General features: G+C 41.9%; 2 protein-coding genes across 12 annotated transcripts in view; one reads left to right on the top strand and one right to left on the bottom strand.

Annotated features, from left to right (window-relative positions):
* The window catches only part of hspa12b (heat shock protein 12B), a 28868-nt gene extending 21483 nt beyond the window's left edge, over window positions 1–7385 (top strand). For all 11 annotated transcript variants that reach the window (XM_061960149.2, XM_072913234.1, XM_061960150.2 and 8 more), the window contains 6 exons: window positions 604–690; window positions 2619–2723; window positions 3172–3430; window positions 4688–4791; window positions 6166–6356; window positions 6466–7385. In XM_061960149.2, coding sequence (XP_061816133.2) covers window positions 604–690; window positions 2619–2723; window positions 3172–3430; window positions 4688–4791; window positions 6166–6356; window positions 6466–6936 — 1217 coding nt within the window. In that variant the 3' untranslated portion in view covers window positions 6937–7385. The remainder of the gene's footprint in view (window positions 1–603; window positions 691–2618; window positions 2724–3171; window positions 3431–4687; window positions 4792–6165; window positions 6357–6465) is intronic.
* cct7 (chaperonin containing TCP1, subunit 7 (eta)) lies at window positions 7328–12622 on the bottom strand. The gene is made up of 12 exons (XM_061959241.2): window positions 12537–12622; window positions 11906–11989; window positions 11776–11845; window positions 11607–11713; window positions 11348–11526; window positions 9805–9976; window positions 9563–9727; window positions 9299–9487; window positions 8436–8533; window positions 8203–8335; window positions 7922–8128; window positions 7328–7842 (listed from the first exon to the last, which is right to left on the bottom strand). The coding sequence occupies exons 1-12, from the start codon at window positions 12540–12542 to the stop codon at window positions 7612–7614; spliced, it is 1641 nt and encodes a 546-aa protein (XP_061815225.1). The 5' UTR covers window positions 12543–12622; the 3' UTR covers window positions 7328–7611.
* Window positions 12623–13081: the final 459 nt, after the last annotated feature.

Genomic DNA, 13081 nt, shown 5'->3' with positions numbered 1-13081 from the left:
TTTCAATTTCACTCTCTACGATACTCACACACTGGAAACACGCACACACACACACACACACACACACTTCAAAGATAGCATTGGGGAGTCCTTTGTACACTGTTTGTTATGTCAATAGTTTCCAGACTTGCGTTCCATACGCTTGTATCAAGGCATGTATGATTGTGCTGTTTTTGGTTTTTGTTGTTCAGCACCATTTGCATTGTGTGTTCAGCTTAAAGTTAGAGTGGAACACACACACACACACACACACACACGCACACACACACACACACACACACACACACCACTTTGTTAGTCTTTAGAAACTCTGCAGGCCGAACAGTACTGAACGGACACCCACCCCCACACACACATCAATAAGTGCCGCCCTTTTTGTTTATTTTTGCCATCCAACTTCTTCCTCCTTGCTTATTGGACTATTTATCATCTACTTGCCATTCAACCTCAGCACTCGTGCACGCTGCCTGTTAGCTGACCTGTGTTCTTCTTCTGCCACATTGGTATACTGGCATCATTTCCCCTTATTTTGCACGTCTCCTCATGCATTCGTGTTCTTTTATGCCTCAAAGAGTCACCTTTTATGTTGTGTGTGTGTGGCAGCCAGGGAGCAGCTGCGGCGGTCCAGACACAGCAGGATCTTCATGGTGGAGAGTGGAACCGGAGAACTGTGGTCCGAGCTCCAGACGGGTAAGGTTTGGGATTTTCTGATGAGTTTCACCTTTAACCCTTGCTGACCTGTGCTGAAACACCATCCATTTCCTCCCACTGCTTCACAAGTGCTACTCTTGTTTAGTAAAATGGCAACTGGGGACTCATCAGAGGAGCTGACTCACTCTGCTGCTCTCAAACGCCTGTTGAGTCACGACAACAATTAAAGCCCACCCTCACGACTCTTTTTCCTGTCTGCATGCTCACACATGCACACACACACACACACACATACTGGTTATCATTTGGAATGGGGACCAAGTTTTTGATCATCACTTGGGGGGACCACCCTTTCTACAGGTTGTGAAGGCATACAAAAAGAGGTCAAATGGCCACTGCCCAGTTAGCTCATACACGTCTTTAAATCTCTGGAGTGATGAAGTAATGTGCTGATCATTCTTACTGGGGACCCTGGGGAGAAAGAGTTAATAATGCTCATGGGGACCACATGTAAATAATTTTGCATGATTCACACAAATTTGTACGTGACTACTGAGGACCATTTAAAAAAAAAAAAAAAAAAAAAAAAAAAAGTTCAAATTAAATATGACATGATCCTCAGAGTACAGCACTACAGCTGTCCTGTTATAGGAAGTTTCACCACTTAAATGTTAAAGCAAATCCTGCATCTTCTGTGACATTACTAAAAACTGCTATTTAGCAGTAATGACGTTGTCTGCAACTCCAACTACCATATATAGAAGGATGGAAAATTCTGAATGTGAATCATACTTTAAGGTAATAATGTTTTATAATCATGCTGTATGAAAATGTCATCCTAAGGAACACTAAACCAGATTTTGTTTTTGGAAAAATATATTAGTTTTAACTAAGGATGGATACCATACAGAATCACAGTACTATTAATGCCAGGATAACAAATGTTTCACTTTTCACATGTTTTATGGGCCAAAGCTTAAAAATCACTTAGGCATCTTCAGAATGGATCTGACTATCATTTCAAAAAGTTTCCCTTTAGGGCAGTGGTCCCTAACCACCGGTACCGGTCCGTGGTTCGATTGGTACCGGGCCGCACAAGAAAAATAAAAAATAATAATATATATTTAATTGTTTTTATTTTATTAAATCAACATAAAAAACACAGAATACACTTACAATTAGTGCACCAACCCAAAAAAAAACCTCCCACATTTACACTCATTCGCACAAAAGGGTTGTTTTTTTCTGTTATTAATATTTCTGGTTCCTACATTATATATCAATATATATCAATACAGTCTGCAGGGATACAGTCCGTAAGCTCACATGATTGTATTTTTTTTATGGTCCGTGGGCCAAATTTTCAAGCGTTGACCGGTCCGCAGTTACAAAAAGGTTGGGGACCACTGCTTTAGGGGACCTGTTTTTTTGTCCCCATACCGTCAGAGGTCCCCTAAAGGTGACTGTGTAAACAGAGCGATGTCCCCATTAAGTAAGCATTGCCAGAACACGAACACACACACACACACACACACACACACACACACACACACACACACACTTGCAATGCTCTCCTTTTCTGCTGCACTACCTGAGCCAAAACCAGACTCTTATCGCTGCTTGTATCATAAACACTGTGGAGAAATCGGTGCTCGCACAGAAAATGGTGTTCTTGTTAGCAATAATAAAGCAGGGATTCTTTAACTGTGGTACAGGCTCCACTCCAATCACTTAATTAAATATTCAAACACAGTGTTACTGTTCAAACAGTGAGAAATGTTACAGTATCCATAAATATTAAATATACCTGTTAAATACAACCTCTGCCTTGTTTTTTAATGAATATTTAGGCCTACGATGCTACTGTGGTGGTACTTGGAGAGCCAAGTGTTTTCTGAGGTGGTGCTTGGTGAAAAAGGTTTGAGAACCACTGAATTAAAGGGTCTTTTCACGCTTCTGTGGGGCAGGTGACAAGTACATCGTAGCAGACTGCGGCGGAGGAACCGTCGACCTGACAGTGCATCAAATTGAGCAGCCTCAGGGGACACTTAAAGAACTCTACAAGGCCTCAGGTACTGTTTGGTAAAATAGTCAATGGGGTTCCTCCAGTGATGGTGGACGATACTGCAAGTTTTGGTATTATTAGTCAAATACAACAATGTACAGAGACATCCTGGATGAAAACCAACACTTCCCATCCAACCTGATGGAGTGTGAGAGGTGCTGCAAGGAAGAATGGGTAAACTGGATGGATGCACTGTAAAAATATCATCCATCCATTTTTCTACCGCTTGTCCCTTTCTGGGTCGCGGGGGGTGCTGGAGCTTATCTCAGCTGCATTAGTATAAATAAAAATGGACAACAAAATATAAAGATATTTGTGAAAATATACATTAAAAAAAACATAAATCTCATTATTATACTCTCAAACAAATACTTATACCACCCTTGGATTCGATGCTATTGCCATTTGGGTCGATCCGCCCACTCCTACCCTGGAATTTTCTAAATGTTTCTCAGGCGGTTCGTATGGAGCTGTTGGCGTGGACTTGGCCTTTGAGGCCATGCTCTGCCAGATCTTTGGTGAGGACTTCATCCAGAGCTTCAAAGATAAGCGACCGGCCGCCTGGGTGGACCTCACTATCGCATTTGAGGCCAGGAAGCGGACGGCGGCCCCGGGCAGAGCCAACGCCCTCAACATCTCCCTGCCCTTCTCTTTCATCGACTACTACAAGCGGCACCGAGGGCACAGTGTGGAGGCTGCCCTGAGGAGGAGCAAGTCAGTGCGTGCGTGTGTGTGTGTGTTCTTGTATTTCTACCCTTCCTGAGACATCAAAAAGGAAAAGTACCTTCCATATGAGGAGCGGTGAACAAGTTAGGACATAAATCATGGTCTCAATACTGAAAACCGTTGCATCTAATAGAGAATGTCTCATTTGCACTCCTGGTGGTGAAATCTATCAAAATTAGGGTGGTCCCAAAAAAGGAGAGATTCTTCAAATTGACTTTGTGTCGGTTATAAAAGTGCTCCCCCTCTGGCCAACATATGAAATAACAAGTGTGTGTAAGCAATTGAAATGCGGCCTCTTTGGCAAAAAAAATTATATATATATATATATATATATATATATAGAGAGAGAGACATACTGTAAAAATTTCACGTAAATAATGAAGATTAAAAACCAATTACAAAAAAAATGTATTAACTAAAAGCAGTCTTTTTCTCACAATGTGTTGACTTTTTTCTTATAAAATTGGGAACAATTTTTCATATTCTTTCTGTTTCTGTGATATTGCAATATTTTCTCATAAAATTATTACTTTTTTATATAAAACTATTACTTTTTAATGCAAAATGGTGACATTTGTCATATAAAATTCCGATTTATCACAATATTGCCAATTTTTTTTGTTGTTGTAAAATAGTGAACATTTTTTGAGTAAAATGATGACTTTTGTCATCATTTTGCCAAGTAAAATTCCGATTATTATAATATTGCCAACATTTCTGAGTTTTCTTATGAAATTGTGACTTTTGTCGAGTAAAATTACGACTCTTTTCATACAATTGCCAAAATGTTAAGCTTTTTCTTGTAAAATTGCGACTGTTATTAAGTAAAATTCCAACTCTTATCATAATATTGCACAAATGTTCCGTTTTTCTTGTACAATTTTGACTTGCGTTGAGTAAAATGACGACTTTTATTATAATACCGCCAAAATTCTAAGTTTTTCTTGTAAAATCGTGACCTTTTTCTTGTGAAATTCCAACTAATTTTTCACAACAAGCTTTTTTATATCTGCATAGTATGTATGTATTATTAATGATGTAAATACACATTTTTATATATCTAGAAAGGGTGGTCTTAATGTGGTAGGCATTTTTTGGAAGTCTCAAGAAGGTAACAAATACAAGACTGTGTGTGTGTGTGTGTGTGTGTGTGTGTGTGTGTGTGTGTGTGTGTGTGTGTGTGTGTGTGTGTGTGTGTACACTGCATGAAAACACGTGTAGAACTACTCCAACTGTGTGTTCCAGCATGAACATTGTCAAGTGGTCGTCCCAGGGAATGCTGCGACTCACCCAGGAGGCCATGAACGAGCTCTTCCAGCCCACCATCTCCAACATTGTCCGACACATCGGTGAGGTCCTGCCCCGTGCCATCTGTTCGGCAAGGAGCTTTTATCGGTGTCTGTGAGACATAGAAGAGGTAGGGCTGTCCAAGTCAACTGGGAACCCTGGGGGCCAAATCAAGCTGGGGAATGACACTAAACTGGCCCCACGAGTTCAGTTCAAAACTTGGGAGACAAACATTTTGCAGCAAATTGCTAAAAACACTGGATTGCTCCTTTCTATAGAACAGTTTCTTCACCATAGGGCCCATTGGTAGGTCGCGGGCGCCCCCTAGTGGGCTGCCAAAAAATATCAGTTTCTAAACTGTGGTTTGTATGGGCTGTTGTAATACACGTTTCCACCACTTGTGGCAGTAATGACAATATCAAACTAACAGAAGAAGTCTGGAGCTAAACTCATATAGAAGTTTCTTAAGCGCAAAAATTATGACTTAAGTAAGAATGTTGTATTTTCATTTGTACTTAAATTTTATTGACAGTTTATTAAAGAAACACATCTATTATTTATTTCTTAGTTAGAATTAAATTTTTAGCACTGCGTAATTATGTAAATTGTTTTTCATCCGTTTTTATGAGTCCCTTATTTTTGCTGTATATTTTAATTAGTATTTTTTTTTTTTTATCAGCCTGACCAAAGCCTTGATGATAACCTTTGTCATCAACAGACACTTTCATATCGTTTGGCAAGGTTTGTCCTGTTAAACTGTAAGTAGGTTTGATATAATTATTGAATACGATTAAAATCAAGAGTAAGATTATTAATTCAGTGTTAATATTTGAGTGGGCCCCGGGCCCGTCTGTAGTGAAAAAGTCGGGCCCCGAGGTCAAAAAGGTTAAGAACCCCTGGTATAGAAGAAGTTGGACCACTGTAAACACTTTGGCAGAGTTGCATTGACATTTTAGCCTTGCTCGCAGATATAGAACACTGGGGTCCTAACTTTGGATTTACATAACTGAGGCGTCCCTCAAGGCGCTCTTTTAAGTCCTCCTCATCCATTTTTGTACACTGTAGATGAGTGATTCTCAAACTGTAGTACGGGTACCCCAAGTGGTACCAAAGAATTACTTAAGTGACTAGTGTTTTATTTTCCTATATTCAAACACAGTGTTACTGTTCAAACTGTGTAATGTTACAATGGCCAAAAATATTAAATATAGTTGCTGAGTCAAACGTCTGCCTTGTTTTTAATGAATACTTGGGCCTACGTCACTACTGTATTTTAATGTTGGTCATTATTGTGGTACTTGGAGAGCCAAGTGTTTTCTGAAGTGGGACTTGGTAAAAAAAAAGTTTGAGAACCAGCTGCTACAGATAACCAGTAATCCAGCAAGCATATGCCAGTGACTGTAAATCATCACATTTGCGCCTTTGTCGCCTCCTAGATGAGCTGATGTGCAAGCCAGAGGTGATTGGAGTGCGTTTCCTCTTCCTGGTGGGCGGTTTTGCAGAGTCGCTCATGCTGCAGAGAGCGGTCCAAAAAGCGCTGGGACGCACCTGCCGCATCATCATCCCCCATGATGTGGGTCTGACCATCCTGAAGGGGGCTGTGCTGTTTGGGCTGGACCCCACAGTGGTGAGGACGAAGAAGCAGAACATAGAAATAATTCAAAAGACAAAAAAGCATTCCAATCTACCATAATTGGACTTAGGGAATGTATGACGGTTGTCTACATCTTTGTCAGGTGCGAGTGCGTCGATGCCCACTGACATACGGCGTTGGAGTCTTGAACCGCTTTGTGGAGGGTCGCCACCCACGGGACAAGCTCCTCATCAAGGATGAGCGGGAGTGGTGCACCGACATCCTGGACCGCTTCGTGTCCGTGGATCAGTCGGTGGCTCTGGGCGAGGTGGTGAGGAGGAGCTACACGCCGGCTCGCCGTGGCCAAAGGAAGATCATCATCAACATCTATTGCAGCACCACGGATGATGTGACGTACATCTCTGACCTGGGGGTCAGGAAATGCGGGATGATGACTTTGGACCTGCCTGAGCAGGCATCTCCAGCGGGAGCATCAGGGCCAGCAGGAGTAGGACAGGTGCGCAGGGAGATCAGGGCCAGCATGCAGTTTGGCGACACAGAAATCAAAGTCACAGCCATGGACGTCATCTCCAAACGCTCAGTCAAGGCTTCCATTGACTTCCTGTCTAACTGAAGGATCAAAACACTTTCTACAAACTGGCACTTAAAAAAAATAATCCAAATAGAATCAAATAATTTGTAGAGTGATATAGCAAAATACTGTACATCCTGTGCAGTGCTTCTCAACGTCAGCTTACCTCATTTTATTCCAAGTCTGCATTCTCATTGCTGTTGGACCAATCAGTGGCATAAAGTATTAACTACAAGAATGTAATATTTCATAGGCAGCCATCGCTTTCAATAATGTTTCATTTTTGTTAGGGCTTATCAATTGCTACAAGTGGCATACATCAAAGAACTTGATTTATATTTTCCATAGTAGATTGTCTTTTGAAGCAAGACATGTTCCATAATTAGCGCTGCTGTCTGGGTGATGTTAAAAGAACACAAAAGGAGCAGGAAAGTAACTTCTTAATCTGTGCATTTATTGTTAAGTTTGTTCCAATAAATATGAGAGCACTTGATGCATGTTAAGAACTTCTCCTTTCAGTGCATGTTTCCTGTGTCAAAGATGAAAGTTACAGAACAGTTCCAGAGGTGGAGAGGATGATGGCAAAACTCACGGTGAAAAAAGTATTCATACATGAAATGTCAAAGAAAATGCAGTTTGCTATGTGTGGGTAACTACTTCCATCTTCAGACATCCAAATACTATATTTGGACTCCAAAGCTCCTTTTTAACTGGGTCTTAATGCGCATGGGGTCTACCGCGGCCTCTGCCCCTTCCAGCGCCGCCTGGTGGTCCGTCCATACTGCTGCGTGGGTTCTTGATGGTCTCGTCGACTGACAGGATGAGGCAAGCCGCCTCCGAGGCTGCGGTCAGCGCGTTGATGCGAACAACTGACGGCTCCCACACGCTGGCGTTAAAGTTGTCTGCGATGTCCTCGTTGTTGATGTCCACTCCGTACCACATGCCGCCCTGCAGCACAACTTATCTTCAATTCTGGAACACATTGGAAGAGGCCTGCACGGCGCCCTGATGTGGGAGCGGTTCTTACCTGGGCATGTTTAGCACGCAGCTTGTTGAGGATGTTGGTGGCGTCGAAGCCGGCGTTGTCACACAGCTGACGTGGGATGATCTCCAGGGCCTTGGCGTAGGCACCTATCAAAAGCTGCTGCTTGCCTGGAATGGTTCTGGAATAATCCCTCAGGTACTTGGACAGCTCCATCTCCACAGCCCCGCCTCCTGCCACAACAGAGTCATTCTGGAAAAAAGTTTGCCAGTCAGCATCCAGCTCCACACCAACTATCATTCTAAAAGTATCATTCATGTTCTCACCTTGAGGGCTCTGCGCACAATCATGATGGCGTCATGCAGCGATCTCTCCGTCTCCTCTGTGAACTGTTCTGCTCCGCCCCTCAGGATGATGGTGCACGTCGTAGTCTTGGGACATCCCTTGAAGAAGTTATACCTACAAAAACACCAAAGTTGTCACCTACTGATGCAGGTAAGCTTTATATTGAAATGGTGTGTGTGTGTGTGTGTGTGTGTGTGTTCTGGTCTTCCTTTACCTTTCTCCTCCCACTTGCACCTCCTCAAAGAGCTCACACAGGCCCAGGACATCATCTGTCATGTTACTTACTGATGTCTGGATGGAGCCCCCACAAGCCTGCAGGTCACATTCCACAAATGAGCTGCTTTATTAGCTTCTTCACGTAAATTCTGTTAGGACAATTAATCAAATCCCGATCGCAATTTCGATTTTGGGGAGAAAACAATTAATGGTCCGCAGAACGTGCATGCAGTTTCCTGAGCTTGTAACGGCGACACGGATGAAAGCCTCAAGTAGTCTCTTAACTCATGAAACTTGGAACAGCAGCACACTTCCCACCTTGACAATAACAGCGATGTGCACAACATCTGTCCTGACTGCACTAACAAAATAAAGGTTTAAAAAAAAGTACCTTACATAAGCATGATGTACTTAAAAGACTTGATAAAATTACACCAATTATGCTTTTACTTAAAATATTGGTCAATATTGTCCAAAGATGTATTAAACCAATAAATGTATAATTGTTTATTATTTAATTAAACATTTTATTAAATTGTGTTTATGACACAAAAAGCAAAAACTTCATGGTGGTAAATTACTGTAAGTGTAAAAGGTAAAAAACGGAATTCCACAATATTTTTTTTTTTATATTCCTTCAAATGTAAATGCATCATTGTTAATATTATTTTTACTTGTTTGTTTGTTAATAATGTATATCCCAGTTTTCCTTTTAAATTATATTTAAAGTTGAGTTCGGGTGGTACAATAAATACTCGTGCTTTTAAATTAGTCGTGTCATTAATCGTGACTTCAGTATAAATCAAAATAATTGTGATGATTATTTTTGCCATAATCGTCCAGCCCTAAATTCTGTCTTACCATCATGGTCCTCTTCAGGTCTTCCTCTTGGACCCTTCCAGCACAAAACAAGTCTCTGTCAGCAAAGTACTGAGTGGCCACATCTCCAATGGGTAATTTGGACAGGACCACTTTGGCTCCTGATTGGTAGATCTTCTCCAGCTTGTCGTAAAGGATGTTCCACTCTGCATTCACGATGGCTTGGTAGTCCTGCGGAGAAGGACAATGAAGACTACTTCAGGCAAGGCAGGTAAGAATGAGAAAATTTTGTCGGGCTCTTTGTACCTCCACAGATTTCACTCGAACCTCAGCGTTGTCCTTCTCGGCCTTCAGCTCCAGCTCCACATTAAGCAATGCAATCCTTGGCTTCTCATAACGCTTGGGCTGCATCTCAAAGCCCGCATAAGAGAAAGTCTTCTTGAAGGCAACTCCAGAAATCAACTGAGAATCCTGGAAGGGAGTAAGAAGATGGAGGGATCAGAGTCAAATTCTATTTTGCTTTACGGGAGTTAAAGAAAAACCCGCACCTCCAAGCCTCCTCCCTGGACCTTCTTGATGCCAATCATCTTGAGCGACAGCAGCTCATCCAGAGACATGACAGCATCCACCACCATCTTGGAGAAAAAATCCTTTTGGCCGGCAATCAGCTTGGAGTTGAGCGCCGTGGCCGCGCACTTTTCCAAAAGCTGCCTTTGCTCCCTGAGCAGACAAGGTGGGTGTCAGCGGCAGACTAACCGCGGATTTCCTGCATAATGGTTCCACCGTCGTACGTTTAGTCTTGGGACAATACTCAATAAGTCAACCGAACGATAAATGAAAATGAACTCGATAACTCTGCCATCATTGACAAATTGCTAGGTCGGTGTATTCGTTTTCTTTGTCTCTTACTTTCAAACAGGGTGCACACGAGGGTTCACTCTGTGCATCGCTCTCAGCACCTGTGCCTGTTTATTAAATAGCAGGATTAAATGAAGAGAGTTATTACTCTCGTCAGTCAATCTTTGTATCGTTGGGTGGAGGCGGGACCCCTAGCTTCTACACACGAAGCATCGCTAGTGAGAATGACCATCAGGTAACAAAAATTAGAATGAAAAAAATGATTGCAAAGCCAAATGTTCGGTGTCGGAATATGTTAAACGAGCAAGATGAGCCTATTAACGAACAAACGAGCAAGTATGCCAAAATTGTTGGAAAGCGATGGCAATAAAACTGACAAACCAAACACGTTTTTTCCTAAAACTGAGAAACTTCCCCATCAATATTTTAAATATTTATTGAGTACAATTTTTGCTAACAGAGATTTAAGTCTGATTTATTTGTATTATTTATGATAGTCAGAAGTTCTTGAGCTTCCAAATTACAATGAAAAAAAGAGAAATCAGAGTTTATTGCGTTTAAAAGAAATACTTGCATTAAAATTATGATTACATTTGTGCTTCATTTGGTCTTAAATAATGCTGACAATTTTAGGCGAGTGCTACCGATCTCAGGGCGGACACTAACCACAGGGCCACTGAGCAGAATCAATGTTAACATGAATAATTGGTTCTCGCCTTGACAAAATACACGCACGCACATGCACGCACAAGCACATTAATGCTGACAACGTTACACCTTAAAGCATGTGATTGATAAAAAATAAATTATCACGTTGATAATTGTCAAATATGAATGAAAATGTATCACTTCCGGGTTAAGGCTTAACCCAAAAGACGTGTGCACTTGTTACACGGTCTAATAGACATGCTGTTTTCATTCATTCGCTCCTCGCTGTCACAAGCTCCGGAATTTGCATGCATTCATTGCTTTTGGATTATTGGATTTACATGGTAGTGAGAAGCCATAATCGATATCAAATTTCAATTAATTGTCCAGCCCTAATTTTTATTTTTAGTGCTAGTTGAATTAAAAGGTTTGTGTACAAAGCTCACCAGAGGGTTTGTTGCTGCTGTGTTGTTGCTTTCTACAAATACAACAATAAAGCAGTCGTTCTGCAAGGCGGTCATTACGTCTCTCGTGGAAAATTAGGAGCAACACTATGGAAAGAGACAAGAGGAAAAGAGCGCTCACTGTTTGTCGTTTTTCTTCACAGGTACAGCGATTTCCTTGATCTTGTTGACCGCCAGGCCGGTGGCTGTGCGGAACGCTCGGATGATGGTCTGAGGGTGGAGACCCTCTTCCACGTACGGTTTTAACTGCTTCAGGAACTCTGCAGCGAGGAGAGTGACTGAAGTGGTGCCATCGCCGACCTAAAGTTGGGTATGGAGGAATAATGGGACTTTTAAATCCACGTGGGAGACACCCACTTAGCTTTGCCACCGACAAATACCTCGGCGTCCTGTGACCGGGCGATGTCCACTAGGGTCTTGGCTGCAGGGTGAACCACATCCAGCAGCTTCAGGATGGTGGCTCCATCGTTGGAGATGGTGGCCTTACCTACAAAACATTTAGCTCCCTTCAATAAGGCTGCTAAAAAGCACAAAGCAGTTTCCTCTCACCTCTGTTGTCCACAATCAGTTTGTCCATCCCTCTGGGTCCAAGGGTGGTCCTGACTGACTCAGAAATGACCTGACAGAGAACATTTTTATTCCATACTTGCACTATCACAAGTGGAGTTTATTTTCCTACCTGGCAGGCATTGATGTTGCTGATGAGCTGAGGGATTCCCTGGGACGAGTCTGTCCCTTCCTTCAGCAGGATAACGGGTGTGGGCTGTGGAAACACAGGTTAGTGAGTAAGGATGGACAATTACATCTTCAAGACACACGTCAACAGCACCAGAGGCATGACAACCATGAAAATTCCAACACATTTAATGACTACATAAAGAAATGTTGGATGAAAAGACACTTTCAAATAGCCAGTTAGCTAAATTAGCTATGTCATCGTGCTGCTGCTACCATTCATCAGAGACTAGCATGTACTGCTGCCAATTATTGACTAAATTATCAGACAAAAATTGACGTAACATGAACTATTGAAGAAGTCCACTGCAGTTTGGAATTCAACTTTGATTCACACCGTCACTGTCATCGATGACTAACATGCTAGTAGCATCGTATTGGCAGTTGTTAGCTTTTGGATGCTAACGCTATCTTGGTTCATTTAAAAGACCATTTCCACAAATAAGTGCTCCCAAGCACGGAAAACACAATGCTGTTTCAACGCAGACTACTTTGATTGCGGTCCGACGCAAAGAAACACATAGATGGCGAAGGATTGTGTTTTACATTGGAGGCGAGGACAATAATACGCTCACCATCATCTTTGCAGTTCCTTCGAGAAACGTCGGACCGGCATGCAATCCCACAATGCTTTGCGGCTCAGTGCTGCGTTCAAGAGCATGCGCCGATGGCACAATTATCAAGCTGGAGCCACAATTAAATAACAGGGTAAAAAAAAAAATCGATGAAAACATTCAAAGTTGTTGCCGCTAGCCAATAACACGATGTTGCCTGCATTTCAATTTGAGCACTTCCATTCAAACTGATTAGTACACCGCAAAAAAGGGGACTCATAAAATCTGTGAACAAATACGTTACACACATTTACGCAGAGCTGAAATAAATACATTCAAATTAAATTCATAGAAAATAAATAATAAATATGCATTACTCAGTCAATTGACTCAGAGTCGTCTATACAGAAAGTATGGACAACTAAACAACCGGCGCCATGTTTGCTACCAAGGAAGTGTGCGGCTGTGCCCGGAGGAATGTAATTGCTGTCGTTGACTTTAGTTTTCCTGACAAAATAAAGCAAAAATAACATCTCTAATTATAGTTTTAAACGTACTCCAGCTCC

The sequence above is a fragment of the Nerophis lumbriciformis genome, linkage group LG05 (assembly GCF_033978685.3).
Source record: "Nerophis lumbriciformis linkage group LG05, RoL_Nlum_v2.1, whole genome shotgun sequence".
In the NCBI taxonomy this organism is placed as follows: Eukaryota; Metazoa; Chordata; class Actinopteri; order Syngnathiformes; family Syngnathidae; genus Nerophis; species Nerophis lumbriciformis.
Note: the sequence above shows the minus strand (reverse complement) of the source record. Positions and strands in the feature narration are given on the sequence as shown.